Source organism: Scleropages formosus, chromosome 8, assembly GCF_900964775.1.
Source record: "Scleropages formosus chromosome 8, fSclFor1.1, whole genome shotgun sequence".
In the NCBI taxonomy this organism is placed as follows: domain Eukaryota; kingdom Metazoa; phylum Chordata; class Actinopteri; order Osteoglossiformes; family Osteoglossidae; genus Scleropages; species Scleropages formosus.
Genome location: NC_041813.1, coordinates 24,693,128 through 24,715,284, shown reverse-complemented (window position 1 = coordinate 24,715,284; position 22,157 = coordinate 24,693,128). Strand labels below are relative to the sequence as shown.

The 22,157-nt window shown below is 38.7% G+C and overlaps 1 protein-coding gene across 1 annotated transcript in view; it reads right to left on the bottom strand.

The window, feature by feature from the left end:
- The window catches only part of naaladl2 (N-acetylated alpha-linked acidic dipeptidase like 2), a 188,751-nt gene that overhangs the window by 6,889 nt on the left and 159,705 nt on the right, over positions 1–22,157 (bottom strand). The window contains exons 12-13 of the mRNA XM_018757073.2: positions 18,099–18,194; positions 2,401–2,494 (exon numbers count right to left, since the gene is read on the bottom strand). Coding sequence (XP_018612589.2) covers positions 2,401–2,494; positions 18,099–18,194 — 190 coding nt within the window. The remainder of the gene's footprint in view (positions 1–2,400; positions 2,495–18,098; positions 18,195–22,157) is intronic.

Below are 22,157 nucleotides of genomic sequence, written 5' to 3'. Positions count from 1 at the left end.
ATAATGAGGACAGATGATTGAGGACAAAACTGTTTCCTGCAGGATGAAGTTTTTTTACAAGGTCAGTTGCTCATGCAGAATAAAAGTACATACTGTGAATCCAAACTTTATATATATGTATATGTGTGTGTGTGTGTGTGTGTGTGTGTATATATATATATGTATGTATGATAAATGGGAAGCAGGTAAAGTACTGTTTCTTGTCATTGCCCTGCAATTTGAAAGACTTGGATTCAAAATCCATTTGCACTGCTGTACCTTTGAGCAAGGTACTAATCCCAAATGGCTGCAGTAACAATTACCCAAGCTGGATAAATGGGTAAATACTTGTGAGTATAAACACTTTACGCAGCATTGGGTAAGAAATGCAGAAATCTAAATGCAGAACTATCAAAACCATAGGCATTAAGTCATTAACTTTAGGCTATTGTCTGGGTTAAACACAAAGTTACTTAAAGGTCACTTCACCATATTGGTGTGGGGGGAGGGTAGAAAAAGCGAAACGCCAAAGTACAAGAAGAAAGTACGTACAGTCGCGCTGCCCTTCAGAACAGGCAGTTCTTCTTTGAACGCTGGCATACAAGTCCTAAGCTGTGACTGGTGGAAATGTGGAACACTGTTGAACAAACAAATCTCTGCAGTTTCTCAAGGGATAAAGGAGGTAGAAATGTACATCACCTCCTGCATTAGTGGATTTTCCATAAATGATTAGATCTGCAGACTGGAGACCAAGTAAGGAATTTAATATCATCCCTGAAGTCAAGGTTCCAGTGTTCTCGAAACACAAACCCATCAAGACTTAGGAAAAAGTCAAAAATGTCTCTTCAGAATATATTGCTTTTATGCAGTCTTTACAGAGGCAGGTTTATTGCAGGTTATGTTGTATTGGTTGGTTTGTTTATTTATTACAGATGTTTTTGAAATGTTAGCCCTACAATACCAGCGCTGTGGCAACAATGTTGATTCCATTCTATGATAATACACTGTTCTAAGTGTTTTCATATTGCCATTATTTTATCCACATCTGTACACAATACATTTGCAGTACTGTTCTTTGCTTCAGCTGCAACATTGTGAAAAATAAGAAAAGCATTGAAAGAAACTGTATCCGCATAAGCAATATACACTTTATGCTCACCTTTTTGAAAGAAATACTACTTTCTTGCACTAGTGTCACTGACATCGTTTCATTTGGACATCCTTACCCTGGTTACCTAACACATCTAAAATCATCCAAAAATATTGTCACCAGTCATCTTCAGTTTTATTTTCAAATGGATTTTTTTCCAGCTTTTTTTTTTTTTTTTTTAAACAGAACTACTAGGATAAGACATTTAAAAATGTTTTAGCTATACTCCCCACAACCCCCATTTGCCTTCTGCAATCAGATGAATATTTAAAACCTCTTACAACACTGCCACGAGAGGTCAGCCCCGGGGAGTGCTTGCTACTCAGTTGCCTTCTAAATAGGGTAGAGAATAAGATTTAAGTGTGTGGTGACCTGTCTTCTACAGGATAAAGGAAGGAGGAGATGAGTGCTTGTGCCTGGATTCAAAAAATGTCAAGGTTACTTGCCATCGATCCAAGAGCCATGATGAGGCAATCAATATGCCCACCTAATTGGATGAGCGCCTAGTTTAAAAAAAAAAAAAAAAAAAAAAAAACCCTTGATGGTCAGTCTGGGAAGAGTGACTGAAACCACCTCTACCTGGTTGTACAAGAGTACTAAATTAATTCACTGGATGAACCTTGGTCTTGATCAAGTGCAACTGCAGTTTGCAATTTGGATAATTTCATTAAACAGATTGACCTTGGTGTGCCACTGTATTCTGTACAGTATAACCTTTCCATATCGTGTGTCAGTGTGTCTATTAATGTAACCAAAGAAGATGATGGGTATCTGCAGTGCATTCAGGTTGTCCAGATCTCTCAACAGCCTTTGTCTGGGGGAAAAAAAGTTATGCCAATCGGGTGCTTTAATATTCTGCTGAAAAACGAAATAGAAAATGGAGTGACAGTTTAAACAGTGGTTAGGGGACTGATGTACTGTGTAAAGCCAAAAACTGCACAAGTTCCTGTTTGCACAAAACAATAACAGTAATAACAGTATGAAAAATACCTTACGGGACATAATTTGACAGCATTGGTTCAATGCCTAGTTCTAACTCATAGATGAGCAATTTCAGCCCTTGAGAACCACATGTTATACTGGCTGCTGTTCTTAGTTCTAAATTGCTTTACTCATAGTCAGTTTCTTTCTGCTCATCCGGGACAGAAACAAGATGTAAATTGGTTTACTGATGTCATTAAAAACCTGTGCACAACAGTATGTTATACCTCTGCAAATAATATTTATCAGCATATCAACCAGTTAGATCTCAAAGATACTTAAAAATTTACCTTTTAGTTTATTCTGAATTTCCAAGGCAATATCCAAAGGATAAAATGGAAGAACAGGATCAGACACGACTCGTAGAATGGCTGCTCCTGTAACCTGAATCAAAAAGTGAATTTAGAGAACCTCAGCATTAAACTTTGCTTAACCTTTGTAGAAAATTATTTTTATTAGACTGAATCACCAATATATTAGAGTAATTTATATCCTTGCAAAATTTAAAGAATCATTATAGTCCTGTCTAAGGAAAACTGCCTGTCTTCACATTTTTAAATCAAGCTGAATCCATGAAAATCCAAGTAAATTTTACTGTCATCAGAACTTGGGTTTCTGAAATATTTCCATTGTGATTATATTCCCATTGGTATTACTATTATTGGGTTTCTGAGTGGAGGTGTAGGGAAAAAGCACTGGTGTCACAGTATCATCTCTATTATACCACACCTCATGGAAACCATTGGTGAAACAGGTTGGTTTCCTGATACAACATGTTCCATGATGCGCATGCTGACACACACACACACACACACACACACACACACACACACACACACACACACACACACAGTCTCGCACAAAGGCATGTACAGAGTTCAGGCAGGTGCAATTAACTGGCGGTACTATGCTACCAAGGTAGTACACAACTGCCTTCCATGCAGGAAAGTGTTTTTACATTACACTGCAAAATTTTTAACAGTATCTTAAGTCACTCTGCAACATCAGAAACTGTGAAATCAATCACAGAGGAGAAAGATTGGAGCATTGATTTGAGCAGAGTGAGTAATAACAGTACAGAAATATTTATCAAGGCTGCATAATGTAACAATACAGAAAAGGCCACAGATTTCTTATTTATAACTTTATTCTGATGCATTCTTTTCATTGGAAAAATAGCCTAAATGTATGCGCACATGAAAAATAATGTGAAAAAAAGGGAATAAACTGACAAATTACACGGAGGAATAGAAAATTGTCCTCCTTTTTCAGTTCCAAAAACAAATTAATTCATATGTAAGACAGCTATTAATGTTTGTTTAAATTGGAATATAAATTAAAAATTGTTTTGTGATTTCATACATCAAGATGTAATTTTACATAAGAGTATTTCAATGCAGGATGTGCACCTTGTCTTGTAAATACTATTTTAAAGTTGCTGTTAATCTATAAATTAATAGACTCCATTATTTAATTAGGTTGGTAGATGATCACTTGATAACTACAACAAAGCCCACATTTTGTGGGCACAGAGGAGCACTATTGCTCACCATTTCTGAGCTATGTTTCTCAGCACTTGTCTAATAAGATCTCACAATTGCTGAAATGCTCCCTTGGTCTTTAAAATGTTGCACCCAAACAGGAGACCACTGGAAAAGACAATTTCTCTCTGTTTTATGCAATGACACACACACTTAAGAACTGCTACACTGATGTATGCCCACTGATGACGACAACAATCACGAAGCTGTTGGCTGGTGAAGAACCAATGTTCCCTGGATTTCACTCCCTAGACCTTCCCCAAAGTGCTCCTACCATGCACCATCAAATGGAGAAAGGCCTTTGCCTGAGACAAGATGCTGCATGGTCCGAATGTTTTCTGTTACAGACATTGAGGGGTCTAACATGTCTTCTGAAGGCACGTAAGATTCTTCTTCTGGGTCATATCGTTTCCAGTCCAGAAGGTATTCTACAAGACAGCCTACAATATTAAATAATGATGGAAACGTTTACCTTTTGCAAACGAAATTATGAAGCATGTAAAGGGCAGTAGAAAGAGTAAACAGGCAAAAACAAACAAGGGAGAAAGACATGGGAAAGACTGGGGAGAAGGCAGCCTGTTGCAAGGATGCCAGCAGGGATGAAAGAATGCGCTCCTGTCGAGGACGGCCAGGGGGAAAGGGCGATGGAGGTCAGGGTAACAGACAGAACGTGACAAGAGCTGTCATAATGAGAGCCACTGCAATCAGTGTAGCTCAGAGCTTTAACAGTGCAAAAAGACAAAGTGAACTGGTGGTGGAGAAACTGGTACGGTCAGGATCAGTCGCAGGGCCCGATTTGGAACCTGCAGGCCACCAGTCACCCAGGGAGACGAGGAAGAGCTGGACGAACATGGGCTTATAGGCCATCTGGATGAAACTGATACCCTGTCCCTTAAGAAGCCCCTCAAGGAGGAGACATCGCCATCTGCAGAGGAGGGCTAGTGAAGCTAGAGTGAAAGGAGAAGTGTGGTTCAGGAGCAGAGCCAGGATCCGCTGCCCAGAGTGAAATGGGAAGCTGAGAACTCGATTATGTGTGTCCTTTTTTATGCAGCAAATGTTTTTAATTTTAATTAAGTATATTTTCACTATATACTGTACATTTTTCTTGTCCTCTAAAACATGCTTTAATTTCCCTCTACAATTTCAGATGTGATGGATTGAGGTTTCCTGAGGTACTATCAGACTGCGTGCACCGTGGGTTTTCAACAGTTGCTGTCCTTTTTCCGGACACCCTAAAGTGCCTCGAGTTTGCTGGGAATAAATTTGTCTGAAGCCTGGAGGAGCTGGAGTGGAGTCCTCTGGCGCTCTTTGACAGCAGAGGCTCTCCTTGGAGAAGACAAGCTAAGTGCTCTAAGTTGGTGTTCCCTTTCCAGTATATGGCCTCCTCTGTTAGCACTGATATCCGTCTGTCTATGGATTTATGCATTTATCTATGTACCTATCCATCCATCCGTGTTTTTTGTTAATCAATGATCAGTTAATCAATTTGTTTTAACATATGCTATGCAGGCTTATTATTCATATATACTTGGTAAGGAAATGCATTTTGTTGTACTCTGTACCTGAACTATACTTGACTCTACTGATACAGTATATGGGTATCCCAAGTATTTACATTCCTTCCACTACACAAATTAACATTTGACCTGTGAGCCATCATCTTCGTTGTATTTATGTGTATACATTGACAATTTCTCTGAGTACTGTTTACGTTTCCGTGACCCAGTGCTGTTAGTGTTGTAAATCACTATAAAAAAGGGGGATCCCATTCATCAAACAGAGTGCATGTATTTACATTTGCTCATTTAGCTGACGCTTTTGTCTGAAAAGACGTACAGACTTGTGGCTTTCTTTTACAGATCCAGCAAACCACTACTAGGCAAGTCTCTCTGTTGCAGCAAACCACTACTAGGCAAGTCTCTCTGTCGCACATTGCTTAGTTTTTCTTTCTATCTCGGGAATTTATTTCAAATTTATATGACACGTTTCCCCAAAGTGATTTACCCATTTGTATAGCTGTGTAATTTCCACATTATTAATTCATAGTTTATATCTTGCCCAAGGGAACTAGAGCAGGAGGTGGCATTAAAACCTGGGTCCTTCAAGCTGAAGGCAGTGGCTTTAACCACCTGCTACCCCTAGATCGCAAACATATAAATTGTGTAACTGTAGTACTCTGTTCATTTAGGAGTCTTTATATTATGGATGGGTACCTTTATACATATACAATATGACAAATGAACAGATAAACCAGTCTGCTGGTCATGTTATTTAAGCCTAGGTTCGCAAGGAAATACTAAAAGGTTGTGACTACAAGCACAAACTGCCTTTCTCTGAAGAAACACACAATGCTGATAGATACTATATGGGAAGCTCTACGTGAATGAGCCCATTGTCAAGATGTTTAGCGTAAAATGTAAGCATTGAGAAGAAGTGAAATGGAAGGTGACGCCTGAAGGAAGAGCGTTGCACCTGTTACTGGTTAGGATACATCTCCTTACTGAAGAAAATGAGAAGTGACTGTTTTCAGCACAGAACAAGAAACTCCTATTTCATTATTCTAGAGCAGTTTTTATCGACAGTAAGCACGGATGATAGTGGAAGACTGACCGCAACGTCTTGAATTTACCTTGGGGGAAAATAGAAAAATTCTATATAAGTCCATTTTTGAGAAGCTAAGTGGTGAAATTAACAAAAAATAAAACAGGAAAAAACTGATAAAAATTAAATGTATTAGTAAAAGAAAACAAAGAAATGAAAATAGTTGTCCTCTGAAATTCTTCATGTAAACAATTCTATGAGAGTAGAACATCAGTCCCAGCTGTTCTTCTCCCAGCTCTCCACCACACACACACGACTCATCTGTTAAGCACTTTAAAACAGCCCACACATCCAGCTGCACTTTAAGGGTCTTTTTCTGTCCCATGTCTGCACTTACATAACTGTAATACTCTTTCCTCAAAGTAAAAATGTACCTCTTGAAACCACTGCTCTAGACAAATAATATTCCGGTTATGTGGATTACAACTGCTGTTTTACTTCAATAGTGCTGATTAACCTGGCCAGTAGGTGGTGTAATGGTTAAACCTGCTGGTTTTCACTTAAAGAAACCAGGTTTGAAATCCTACTCCTGCCTTGCTACCCTTGAGCAAGATACGTAGCCTGAGTAAAGACAGCATGAATTACTCTGCCGTATGAATTGGTAAATTACTAAGTTGCTTTGGATAAAATCACCAGTTAAAAGTAAATGTAGTCGCTCTGTATAACTGGACTACCAGGTTTGCATCTGTTACAATATGAAAACATTAAATATTTCATATTTTACTAATTTAATTATCAAATAAATATCAGATAATGAAAATGTAATTACACACACACACACACACACACACACACACACACACACACACACACACAAATTACTTTATGCTCCAAACAACTGACTGCTACTTTACCAAAGCAAATACTCTCTACATGTATGTAACAACATTCAGAATAGAGTAGTGCACTAGTTAGTCAAAACAGTCAAACAAAGAGATGACTAGAATTGAGTATAAAGACAACAAAGTGACTGGTATTATGTCATCCTGCACAATACCAGCCATTCAGATAATTCTTGGCAAGTTATTTTGGCAATGTTATAGTTTACTGATATCACAGCAGCAACATGAAATGAATGTCAGTTTTATAAATGTTCTTTTTCTACTTGCATACGATATTAGAAAAGGTGTGATCCATAGCCAGAACCTGACTCCATGAGGCCTCAGTGATACTGTTATTAAACACGTTCCCAAAAAAAAAAAAAAAAACCCTGCTTTGTCGAAACATTCACATTTCCTTTGAAACACCCTTATGGACATGACTAAACTACTGAAACATGAAAAACAATATAGTGGGGGGGGGGGCTTTAATTAACGCTTTGATGACTGCCGTCTTACATTTTTATGGGTGCAATATGGCGAGAGATGGAATCCGTGTCCTAAAGCCTTCTGCTCTGCTCATTAAGATACCAGATGGCAGTACATGTCAGAAGGTAAAAACAAACAATAAGAAAGAAACACTGCCGGTGACACAATCATGTTTCAGAAAGCTTACGTCTTGACCAAAGTTTACAGACAGAGATGTCCTTTGTCACACACTGAACAAAGTGGTCCTAACACTCAAAGGCATTAAAAATGTGGTATGGCTGTTATTTCTTGGTAAGTCTGCATGGGGCACCATAGTGATACTTGTTGGTTTTTCATGAAAAGAAAGCCCTGCTCCTTCATGTTTTTCTTCTCTCCACTGACATGTTCACTAACAGCCCATTATACTGACACCCTGAACAATTAAATTGCAAACTTTCATGCCTCTAATTATTAGTTTACAATAGCTCAACCGGGGTACAGAAAGTGAAAATCCAACGGTGAGAAATTAAAGTCCATCAATATACTCTTCTCTGATAAAAACGACTAATTATTGGTTGGAACACGCTTGTCGCAGTGCAGTTGATGGCTGTATTATTTCCAGTGTAATTGCTCAAAAAAGAACTCATAAAGAATGACAATGCAAGGTTATTCCATCAAGTAATGAAAAGGCAGGGAAAAATATCTAAAGAGCACCACTAAATAAATCATTTTCACATACACACGTAACATCCAGCTATTAAACACAAAAATAAGAATAATTATCGCTTTCACTTATACGCGGAATTGTTTGGAGACAAAGACGTTTTAGACAGTTTTTTTTCTTTGTCTTTCAAGGATGCTATTGCATCTGGCAGAAACTATAAAGTCCATGTTGTTAAGGCTATATATGTATTATTAAAGTGTAGCTTTGATACCACACAAACTTACAAGACACAGAAAAAAATGTCACATATGATTATACCTATAAAGAGAACATTAGTGTTAAAGATGACAAATACAGCAAGCGTGCGTCAGACCCGGTGCTCTTTCAAACTATGACCCACATGAATATTTAGCCAAGAAACTGGAAATATCTTCCATAATAACTCTCAAAATATGTTCCGTTATTACCTTTCATATACAATTCGGAGTCCGAATTATACACCGTCTATGTATTTCTATACACGTACGGATATGGATGAATAGAAGTCTTTCCCAGAACCACTGACAGCGATGGAAATGAAGGTGCTGCTGTGACAGGCACTGAATCTTGGACACACCATTACTGTACTCCTGTGGTTTGCTGCGAGGAAACATCATACGAGTACGGGAACTGAATGACAAACCTGCTTAATAAACATTACTGACAGGTCCCCAAGGAGCTGTGCGGCCTGGACCTCATATGTAATTTCCTAAAAACACAATGAAATGGCACTTCTCCGCCGGCTGCCAATCACCCACGCCTGATTGCCTTGCCTTTGATTTTTCCGAATTTCAGGAGCATCCCCAAACGCTGCGAACGGCCTTGTGAGCAATTGTGATGGATGAGCCAATCAAGTTTTGACAGGGTTCCTTTTGACTAAGTGCTCTGCCAAGTGAACTGTATAGGTGCCATTGTTATACAAACAAGGTCCTCCTTACAGAGAAGGAACCGAAAGCTTGGAGGTAGTCACCACTTCCTGTCATGTTCTTAAATATACTTCTTTTAATCGCATTTTTAATTTCTGTACAACGGTGAATTTAATTTAAAGCGAGATGAAGTGGGAAAATGTGGGGGCGCGGTGGCGAAGCGAATTTGGCTGGGGCCTCCTCTTTGGCGGGTCTGGGATTCGAGTCCTGATCGGGGTGCCTGGTGACGGACTGGCGTCCCGTCCTGCCGGGTTAGGCTCCGGTTTGCTGCAGCCCTGCTTGGGACAAGTGGTTTCAGAGAGTGTGTGAAATGGGAAAATTCATAAACAGCTATAGTTTGTACTTTGTACAATGTATAGTTTGTTTTTCTTATTATTAGTGATAGTTCAGAAAACAAAACACCCATTAGGATTTCAAGTACCAGCCCACCAATGTCAACAATTGCTTGTCTTAAGCGGGGTCGCGGCGGGCCGGAGCCTAATCTGGCAACGGAGGGCGCCAGGCCGCAGGAGGAGGGGACACACCCAGGAGGGGACACATCCAGGACGGGACGCCAGACCATCACGAGGCACCCCGAGTAGGGCTCGAACCCCAGACCCGCCACACAGCAGGCACCAGCCAAACCTGCCGTACCCTCACACCCCCATTTCAAATACCTCCATCCCTTAATTTGTTCACTTCACTTCAACAGTTGTTTCATAATCAGTGATGGATGAGCTGTAAATGTGAGCTGTGCTGTGAGCCAGTGAGATATATAGCTGGACAGGCTCAAATCTTCTGACAAATTACGCTCTTCTATTACAATGCACATCAATAGACTGGTGTCAGATTTCATACACAAAGACGCCACTTGTGTTGCCCAGGTGACAGTGGAGCAAGTGTGAAGACTGTCATCAGAATTTAGAGTAAACCCCAGAGTGTCAGGCAGAATTACTTCCTGACATCTCGTCATGTTATATATTAGAGCGCAATAAACTCTGGCATTATTTATGTGGCATGAATCGGAAAACAGAACTCTCAAATGAGCATGTGTGCATTCTGAAGTCTTTTCGGACCAGCCAGATGTTCACTTGCTTTATTCCATGCTGGTTTGCCTTTATACGATACCTTGCTTTAAAGCACAAACCTGCAGGAGTGAAATGCATCCACAGTGTCGACCCTGAGATGTAGTTTCTTATGCATCTTTCTGCATGATCTCCTTCTCTTTAAATAGAAGGTTAAGCAATTTCACTGTGGTATCATGTTGGATCAAGGACATTTTCAAACTCCAGGGAAACAGTCTTTTAAGTTAATGATGGGGCAAAAGGCAATGTTCTTTTTTTTTTTTAAGTGAAAATTACATACTTAGATCTCCTGAAATATGCAGTGTGAAAATTAGTAAAAGGCATAAACAAGTACTACATTCTGTAAAGTATGAATACTTAAATCAGAAAATATGCATTATGTAAAAATGTATGTTTAAACATGAATATTTACAAATAATTTTTTAGCAAGAAATGTACAAAATATAAAACATACTTTGGTCCTGTTTACTAAAAATGTGCACCATGGTTGCAAGCAAAAAGAAATCCATTGAAACATAAGACATTTCACACTATATTATGAAGAGAAACAGATTGTAACCCTTCTTGCAACAACACAGCAACGCAATTGATAGCGCATTGTATAGCTGGACCTTTTAACCAATGCAGCTCACCATTTCACTCAAATATAGAGCAGTACCATGCTGAAGGATAATAAAACAAGTCCATCCCTTGGGACTTGAACCAGAAACCTTCATATTTGCAGCCACTGCTTGTACACATATTACTTACTGCACCTGCACTTTGCTTGGGAGAGACTTTATATGGTTTCTACCTACAAGCCTGAAAAACCCAAGGATATACCTGGGATTCTGGATAAATTCAGGTGTTTTTACTCTTCTTATTATAACCATTTCTTATGTAATTCAGTTAAACGTATTACTTTTATTTCTTGTGTTATACTTGCATGGAAGTCCACAACAACTTTAAGAGAAGACAGAAAGTGATTTTTTCAATATTGTTTGGAATTCATTAATGCATTTTTCTGAAGCCTCTTTATAAGTAATTTTGCTGTTGATTCCTGTACATGACAAACGTTTCTGGGTACAGGCTGTCCTGATCCTCTCCAGTTACCCCTGTTCAGACACTCAGGCAAATCTGTGTCAAACTGTGCACAAAACACATGCTTTATTGTCATGCTGACTGTGGCTGCCTGGAGGTCAGAAATCACGCTGGTAGTATGTCTGATCTGGTTACATCATCTTTACAGTATTCACTGTCCTCTCCACATGTACAGAGGAAGAGGTATCCCCTCCATGTACTTTGAGACACTTTATAAATATACAGTATACAATAGATTTGCAGAGCCTAAAGCTTGTATTTTACCATATACAGCACGGTAGTGAAGGTGTACGCGTTCACATTTTATGCAATACTGTCTTTCCTCCCTTTTAGTTTATTAGTTATCCATCCATCCATCCATCCATCCATCCCTCCCTCCCTCCCTCCCCATGGTTATATATTGATGCATTTTATTTTTTTAATGAAAATTTAAAAAGGAGTTTCCAGGCCACAGCAATCCTAAAGAAAAATGGAAAAAGATCCATCACTTGAAATGTGAAGGTGATGATTGAGATGTTTCCATTGTAACCCCTTGGACAGGACAAGCCCCATCCCTCCTGCTTCCATTATGTTTCAGCCACTGCTTCCTCTTCCCACGCCACTCATTTAGTCTGTCTAAACACAATATAGCCATTTCACTCAGACTCTGTATTTATCTCTTTCTAGCACATTGTAAAAGTCCACCTTAAGTTTCCCCTGACAGCCCTTCTTTCTGCTGACATCCATCCCGGTTTACCTCTGCACTGCTACCTGACAGCAAGGCTCTCCGTCCGCAGTGGCTTCATTTAAACCCGTCACCCTACCAGTGACAACCCGGCCCTCCGTCCCCCTGTTCAGCATCTCCTCTTCTCTTATCGTTCCCTTTCCGGGCTCACTTCATGACACAGAGGTTAATGGGTTCTTTACACGTGCCGGACCACTAGATCAATGTACCTGTCTGCTGTTACCGGCGCAACCAGTAGAGCAGATCCTCAAACTTTATTATATTTTGCTTTAATTACTTCAAGTTAAGAGAAGGAAAATGTAAAAATAAAATTTTTTGGCTAACATCACATTAAGGTGCCTAAATTGATGTCCTGCCATAAAAAGTTTTATTATGTATTATATTATAGCTTACCTTACGACATGACAGAAGTTCATGGCAGTTAAGTGACAATATCAATAAAAACAATAATAAAGAATTAAGGCAATCGATGTGTGAATACACTATACACTACATACATTTAACTGTGAATCTCACAAATTCCACCTCCGCAAAAACTTTCAGGTTGGCAGTTATGTCCTAAAATGACCCACCTCTTAATTTGACCCTTTCTTGAGCTAAATGCATATCTACAGAAGCCTGTGTGTATCCCACTTTCATACTGATCACATCTAACATGTTACTTCTATCCATTCTACTGTAAAGACTCATATGTAAGAAAAACAGATATCTTTTTTTAATAGTTATATTTGCCAGTGACTGACATCTTTCTACTTAGACTGAATGATTCCTATGTTAACACATCTTGAAAGAAAATGAAATTACCTTCATTCCAAATCAAAAAAAAAAAAAAAAAAAAAAAACAATTTCACTGACATAATATGCTAACCAAAGGACATAAGCTGATATCAAACAGTGATACTGAAAACCTTTTGTCCAGTTTTTCCAGCACCAGCACCAGCCTCACTTATCGATTTATGGCACGAGATGAGTGTGTGTCATGTTGCGGAAGAGCTGGACCTTGTAGTCTGCAATGTCTGTGGGCTTGTATGCAGTATCATGTGAACATGTATAGAAAGTGTGAACTGTACGAGCCCCTTCACGGCAGCTCATTCTCAATAAATAAATAAAAATACATAGATACCATGGGAGAAATACTATCCTGTAGCAGCTGTGGCCAAAACTGTTGTTGAAAAATGAGTGTGAGAGACCAGGACAAAGAGAGAAATCCCCTGGTGTTCTTGTAACAAGGCAGAAAAAATTCCAGGGTCCTGAGGGGTTTCAACATGAAGTAAACTGGGAACAGGGAACAGAGGGGATTTTTATAGATTTTTTTAATTTCCAGGGAAATATTTATGAAACCTAAACCCAAGCACCCTCACTCTGGAATAGTTTTAAGGAAATAGAAAATAAATTATACACACATTCAGATATAAAAATATACAGACGTTCTAACAGCATGACCCCATCAGTTGGTGCTCCTCAACCCCGACATGTGAAGGAATGTTACCGTCACATTTTTGCAGAATATTAATCGTCATTTCTAATTGTATTTGCCTGCATTCTTCCTTATGAAGTACTGGTGACGGCTAAGGGCTGTAACATTCCAACTGCAATTAGCACTTTATTTAGAGTGTGATCACACCCATTTTAAAATTTGCAAATTTAGTCTGACACATTTTTCAAGCGGTTTTATACTAGAAAACATCCTGCGTTAATTAATGTAGATGAGGGGTGAAAGTGCAATTATATGGTGTTAAAATAGACAGCTTTATGTCTCCATCTACAACTTAACGTCTCCAAGACTTGAAATCCGTCATTTCCGAGTAGGTTTGTCCTCCAGTCCGAAACACTGTTAAACTATACAAACTCTCTGTAAGTAGTCCTGCTTGGACTCCTGCAGCTCCTCCTCCCTGGCCTTCCAGCCGGCTCCATCAAACCTCTCCAGGTGATACAGAATGCTGCTGCAAGAGCTCTGTTTCACCTGCCAAAGCATTCTGTGTATCTCCCCTCATGTCTCTGTAGCTGCCTGTATCAAGTTCAACAATCTGCTCATGGCCTACAGGACCTCATCACTCCCTGCAGCCCATCATGACCTCTGGCTGCTTGGTAATCCCAGTCACAAGTCTTCTAAAACTTGAAGCCTGAACATTCTCTATTTTGTCCCCAGTGTGGCACAATGACTTCTCTTCCTCAGAGCTGCTGAAGCCTTTTCAACATTCAACAATAGCTTCAGAATACATCTCTTTTGGACCGACTTCTCTCATGATCTCCTATGTGATTCACAAACTTGTCACAATCACCTTTGTATTCCCTACAAGGCTCAATTCTATATGTAGCTGGTGGTGTGATGTGCACCAGGAAAAACACTGGTACCAGATAAACACTCTGCGCTTTGGCATTTGTGTGTCTTTATTTAAAGCTATTTGGGTCTTGTGAAATGCACTTCTCTTCACTCTGAGTTGTATGTCATATGTTAGGATATCCGTCTCAAAATTGATAGTCTCACTCTGCAGACAAAATTTGGTTGTGTTCCAAAGATGAAGAAGCTCTCTCCCAAAACTCACTGTCTAAAGTTGCTAGGTCTCTTGAAGGTAGAGATTTAAACATTCTTCTACAACAGAACATAACAATGGTTGTGTGTGCCATTTGAATATCCATATTTTATGTTTTCACAGCAAACAAGTTCTTGTCAATACTGTTGAACAGTGTATAAAGAAGCAGTAGGTAGGACCACTATGTTGAACAGTATACATATTTAAATGCACCATGTTTAATGGCAATATTGTGAAAAAAAATCAGAAATTATGACTGTATTATTTGGAAAAATTTATTTATCTCATTCTGTTGGGGTGAGGAGTGTCACCAGAACAGAAGTAGGTCATAAAATGATTTTATTGCTTTGCTGAAATTTTAGATGTGGATAGTAATATTACTTCATAAAGTTTGGTGGGGATTACAAGTGTGCTGTATGCCATTATCCAGAGTCTGTATTATTTATTAGAAGAAGAAGGGGAAAAAAGAAAAAAAAAAAAGTCAAGAACAGTGAATTTCAATAGTAATACAGCACACTTCATAAACCTCTGAAAAAAAAGATGCATACAAATTAATTATTTTTAGATTCTGTCAGCACCCATGTCAATGAAGACTAAACTTGGTGAAATTCCAAAAGCGCAATGCCTGTTATAGCCTATTTCATGGACTTTGTACCATTGTTGGGTCCATACATTCTGCAGACAAAGGCAGACAACTTTTTTATGTTTTACAGTTTGGCATGAGGATTATTTTATTTTTTCTGTATCTGAACTGTCTCAACTGAATAGCAGTGTGTCCTGTTTGGTGCATTTCCAGGGGTTCCTGGAGAGGAGGAGTTACCTCATTCAGGTGTCTCAGAATCTAATCGGATACCTGTTGTGTGTGCAAGTTGTGTGTGTTTTTTCACATTTATTTGACTTTGAAACAGGACAGAAAGCTGTGTGAAAGAGAATTTTGTTTTTGTTATTCAATACGGCTATTATTCTGCGGTCCTGAAAGTGCAACCAAATTCATTTTTCTCTAAATATGCTACTATATGATATATGCTGCTATATATGATTATATTAAATGTTGTTATTCAGTTGAAGATTCTTTTAACAAATTCTCACATTTCAGTTCTGATCATTGAAATGATTAAATTCTGGGGAACAATAGCACTCAGACTTCCACTGATGATATGCACAAGTGGCTCAGCCTTTGATTTACATTGATTTGACTGACACTTTTCTCCAAAGTGACTTACTATGATGATACACACACACAGTCTCAAGTCGCCGGTCCCAAGCAGGGTTGCGGCGAGCCGGAGCCTAACCTGGCAACACAGGGTGTAAGGCTGGAGGGGGAGGGGACACACCTAGGATGGGATGCCAAGCCGTCGCAAGGCACCCCAAGCAGGACACGAACCCCGGACCTGCCAGAGAGCAGGCACAAGCCAAACCTGCTGCACCACTGTGCTCCCCACTTACAACGATAAGCTCTTTAGAATAATTTACCAGGTTATACACCTGAACATTTTTACTAGAGCAACTGGTCAAGGGTACTATAGCAGGAAGTGAGATTCAACTGTGGGACCTTCAACTCCAGAGGCAGTGGGTCTAACCTAGATGCTACCTGCTCAGATTGTACCTCCTGCTGGCATTTACCTTTTGTACTGCGTGGTCTGAATAACATCTGTCTGTTCCAACAAATGTTAACATAATATTTCATAAATAGTATCACATTGTATAATATTTGGAGGAACTTTTAATGAAATTTCACTCATTGTGTTGTCACAACTATATTTAAATATCAAGTTGCATTGCCTTTTTTTTCCCCCAGATCCCATTTTACTTGAAATATCTCATTGCATATTTTTTATCTATCCACCCATCCATTATTAGCAAATGCTTGTTTGATGTAGAACCATGGTGGTCTGGAACCTACCCCAGAATGCCAGTCCATCACAGGGCAATCTCATGCACTCATTCACTTACACACACAGAAAAAGAGATTTGAGAATCATCAGTTCACCTCAAACACATGTCTTTGGGGGCTTAATATAAGTCCCCACACCCCACACTTTTGTCTCAGCTACAAGTCTTGCCTTTCTAAGACTAAAAGCAGATAGTGTGAAAAATGAGCTGTCAAGCCTGAGCCTTTAGCCAAGCAATCAGTGATGGGGAGAGATGGAAGGCGGGACTGCTACTTTTTAATAAAGTGGCATGTCAGTGCTACCAACAGCATACATACACACGGGCCACCCCCCTGACAGGTGGCTTTGGGGTACTGCTGTTTGAGGGGTGCTGGTGACCAAGTTTCCTTCAAGCCTGATGGCTCTCTCACCAACAAGCAGCTGGGGACTTAACATTCAGAGAGAATTCACAAGAGAAGGCTGTCAGTGTCCTCCCCCGCTGCCTTTGAGAGAAATTCACTTTCTCTACAGGGGAGAAGATGAATGGATACAGGGTCTGGTACAGTGGGCAAAAGGCTTAAAGAATATCGGGAAGCCGTGAACACAGTTTGGATTTCACATCATTAAAGGCTTGCCATCAACCAGAGAAATAAATAAATACATACATGAATCAGTGACAGACAAATAGATAGACAGACAGTCAGACAGACCCTTCATCCCAAACCTTACTGTGTTGCCCTGTGTTCACTATGTACACAGCAGCATATGGCTTTATGGAGGAACAAAAGCTAATGGATATTGTCTTGCCTGCATGGGGATGAGTATGCTGGTACTATGCAATTCCCTTTGACTGTACATCAGAATATTGCCCTATATGAGTGTAACACAGCTGGCACTGAACTCCCTGATGAGAGGAAGAAGGATAACAGAGCCAGCAGTGTTGCCTGCAGGGGACAGGCTAGAAAAAAGCCTGGGAAGAAAGTGACTAGGTGGGCATGTAGGAGCTGTGAAGATCTGGCCTAAGGGTTTCAAGTTTGTTTCTTGCTGCAGAGAACTAGCTGAGCTTTATGCAAATGTGTTCATTCAAACAAACAAATTAACTACCAGGGTTTCTAAGTTCTCAAAATGCTTTTATCTATCTATCCATCTCTTGGTTAATTACAGCTGCTGACACTACCTTATTGTTTCTGTACCAGTTCAGATTAAGCAATAAAGGAGCAAAAGGGGAGGCCACTGACAACGTGCTGCACTACTGAAGCATGCGCAAAGTGTGCATCAATGTGACACACCGGTCTAAAAATAAACGCACAGATACAATGATGAATGCAACTATCGAAGCATCAGTGAATTTTCTAACAGCAATTCATTTTAAACCTAGCAGTATTTGCATGACAGTGAATAGCACTGGTTCCATGAGGAAAAATTAGAACTGGCTGTTTTTACTACACTTAGACAATCAGACAAGGATTTTACCTCATCAGTAAGGGGGGGGGGGGGAGAATGCATACATTAAATTAATAAGGATCTGACATGCTTACTGTCAGTTCCAATTATGTCATAGACCTTAATGAGTTATAAATTACTCAATTGATGGATTCTGGCTGAGTCGCTGTTAAATAATCTGTGATTTGGGGTGTGATGGAAGCAATTATTTTTACCTTGGCAACTGTCTCATGCAAGCTGAAGGAGGGATCCAAGGTCTCCAATACTGATGAATTGTCAGGAAAAAAGGCCTCTGAGAGAAAGCTTGTTTTCTGTGATAAAGAGAGGGAGAAAAGAATAAATCCTTAAAACCCAAAGATTGATTTCCATTCTTTAACTGTTATTGGAATGGGTTTAAAGATTCACAACAGCCTCTGAGTGGGTAAAGCCTTGCCGACTTGTCCGTAGCTTTACCTCGTTCCTTGCTGGTGATGAAAGGTCCAAGAAAAACAACTGACCCATCTGTTATACGACAACATTTGAACGGTTTCCTCTTATGATGAGACTGATTGCTATGATTCACTTTTAAAAGCTCAATTGTGCATTTTTAAATTTTATTTTATCATTTTGCCGACCATTTAATCCTACTCTGAATAATGAAGAAAGCAGGGGAAGCTTTCTGAATACTAGTAAATTCAAGCACTTGTCATGAGGCATTTGCAAATGTGATATTTATGAAACACAATAAATGAATTATTTATAAATGAGCTAATACATGTTAATGTTATTAAATATTTATGTGAGGTGCTATCTTAAATTCATGTTGTTCTCCTTTTATTAAGTTTCTGTTTAGTTTCTACTTCTTCCAAACTCTGAATAACTCACCTCACAAAGTCTCAGGTGGTGGCTTGTTACTTTCCAACAAACATTATTTGCGCCGTATTTATGAGAACTGGCTACAGATAATGTCATGCAAGGGGGAAATGGATTCTAAAGTTATGAAGCTTTTTCAGAAGTCCATCTAATAACCATAAACCACCATTTCAAAGCTCAGCTGCCACAGCTCTTGCAAGACAAAGATGGATCTTTCTCACACACATATACACTTTCAGTATCATATAAACATTTCCCACCACATTTTTAATCTAGCGAAAGTTGGAACTGTTCCATATTCCTGTCTCTCTAATTTAAAAGTAAAATTGAATTACACTCAGGGAGAAGCAATGGACAAGGAAAATAAGGTGGTGGGTCAGTGTTGGGGGGAACTCCATGGTCACCTCAATATTAATCCTCCCGCTATGTGAAGATGTGCGACTTTCTGCAACCCAATATCACCAGCCACACAGGGTGCAAAATGTATAATTTATAAAGGAAGGACTGTTCACTGAAAGATTAAAGATTGAAATAACTGTTCCCTTACAGTGTATTCTTTATTTATTTAAAAAAAAAGAAAAAACACATGGGAGTATGTTTTTTTTCTACTGGGACCAAGAAAATGGATTTCATTTGGGGGGGGGAGACATATCAAGCAAGATGATAATTACAGAAAAAAAGGTACACAGCATAGCTATGGCATATTTTATACTAATCCTGGATCGAGACAAAAAGGACACAGCGATAGGCACTGCTGTCCTTTTTCTTTATATATTTCTATTTAATAAATAATGCACTATATTCTTAAAAATTTGCAAATGGCTGAGACAAAAAGTATTGAGAAGTGACAACACATCAGGCATTGTGCACACCAAAGAAATATGACTGACATTTTTTAGATGTGAATGAAGAATATAAAAATGTGAAACGGGAAACTATATCTGTGAGAAAATGTTTCATTGTTTATTCCATTGCATTGTACTCTTGCGGCAGCTGTGCACTGGAGGCTACAGCTTTATATCAGTTGAAAAAAACACTGGACTATGGGAGAGAAATAGTCAATCTCTTACATTGCTCTGCAAAACAAATATTCAAATACAATAGGGGGCAGCAGGTAACATAGTGGTAAGAGGTTGCAGCCTTGAATCCCACCTCCTGCTGTAGTACCCTTGAGCAAAGTACTCACCCTGAAAATTACCCAGCTGTATAAATGGGTAAATAATAGTACAGACCATAATGTTGTACGTCGCTTTGGCGACAAGCATTTGCTAAATATGCAAATATACAATAATATTAATATTAACATAATATTAGAGCCCCACTGGTAAAAAGTGGCCTACTGTGCATAGCTTCATAAGAAGGACTGCAAAACTCTACAAGCCAAACATTTTGTGAAGACAAAGACCCAATCATTGTTTAATTATTACACTAGATCATGATACAATGGCTTCCATTCACATAAGGATGTACTTACATATTTGTTAATTATGTATACCTTAATGGTGGTGAAGTAATTTTTTTTCCCCTCTTTATAGTTATCTATAAATGTCAGTGATTCTTTAAAGACGTCTTTTGTTGGTGAATAAACTAGAAATGTAATTGCTCATATTAAAAGGTTTCCTTACATTTTAAACTAACAAGCTGCAGGTTCGAAATCCACCTCCTGCTGTATGTTTCAGTAAAAAAAATAACCAGCTGTATAAGGGATACATCACTATACATAGCTTTACATCATAAATAATTCAGCCGAAAAGCATAAGTCAAAACAGATGGGAAATAATCAGCTGATCCTTCATTTATTCAGACATTCATAACTGATGCTTAACAATAAGCATTGTCATTTGGTGAAAGACAGAGGAACGAACTATTTATGTAAAGATGAAAACGATACTTTGAACGGGGTGATCAGTGAGAAACTATCGATCACCTGCTCTGCAATTTGGCAGATGTTTACTGCAACATCATTTCCCAGTACCGTAACTAATGGGCTACTGTTGGCAACAAGCGCATGAATATTCATTCACAACAAGAAAGCATAATCAGGAGCACTAAAGCACAGTGGTGAGGTAGAAAAGTGGATCAGCTGCTGTTCCATGCAGCCATCACTAATTTAATCAACCAGGGACTTTAAAGTAAAAGTTAATGTTGTGTGATCAAGTGAAATGAGGATTTCATAATAGGGAGAAAATGAGACGCATAAAAGCATTATATCATTTTGCAATGAATACAGCACTCCAGGGTTGTGACTTTCTCCTCTCCCACTACAAAGGTGAGATCTCTATATTATCAATAACACATGCATGTGGCTTTTATACGGAACACACCAAAGTTGACATTAAGATCAATTAGATGCAAGCTGAGATGCACTACTGTATGCACTGTCATTCTATACATTTTAGAGTAAAAAAAATATTTTCCAAATAACCTATCCCTGTTACTTTATAAATACTGATCTTCGCACTGGTTTACAATTCTAAACTAATAAAGCCATGCAAGTATTTGAAATGTTTAGAAAAGTCTTAGAAATGGTTTGTTATTAAATATTCTACAATACTTAGCGGGACATCTGAAGTGAAATTGTATGTTTCCCCCATTTTAAACACAACTGAATTTATTATTGCTGAGAGCAGGAAGCATGCAATAATAAATAATATTCAAATTATGTAGCCCAGACTAAAAGAAAACCATAGTTAATGCAGGTATTCATTCATATGGAAGTTTATTCCCCCTAGAGAGGTAATAACATAAACAGTCTTCATAGTAAACAGTTTTCATGGTTTACGAAACTTCAGACCTCATTTCCTCTCTGCTTTCAAATAGATTGAAATCTAGTGGATTGCCTGGTTGAAACGGTGAGCGGACACCTTAGTCATATTTGATATTCAGAACTAGGGAATCCATAAATATTCTACTTTAATTATTACCCTGAGCTGAATAAGCACGAAAAAGGCTGCTTCACTCTCGCATGGCCGCAGACTCGAACTTTTTCCTTGGACTTAAATCAATCATCATTTGCTTGTAAAGGGAACTATATTATGCATTTTCAAGGAATGAAGAGACTGCTTAATTCAAGTATCTGCGGTAGAAACATCCAAAACAAGATTTAATTTTTATTTTTTTTTTTGACCCCAACGTAAAGTATGACAGTATTCCAACGTCAGTTTAAAAACACACGGACATTGAAGTGACCAAGCATAGCACAAATAAGCCAATACATATACAGAATAATAGCACTTGAACAAAGCACGTGATGTATTCCGGAAAAACCTTTCGCAAAATGAATTCTTGTAAAACGTAGACATGATTACCTTTCGTTACAAAATACAAAATAATACAAAACTTTCACGAATTACTAAAAATAACCAAATCCCATTAAAAATGACTCAGTTAATGGAAGATGACAAACCTTCTGAGTGCTCCCA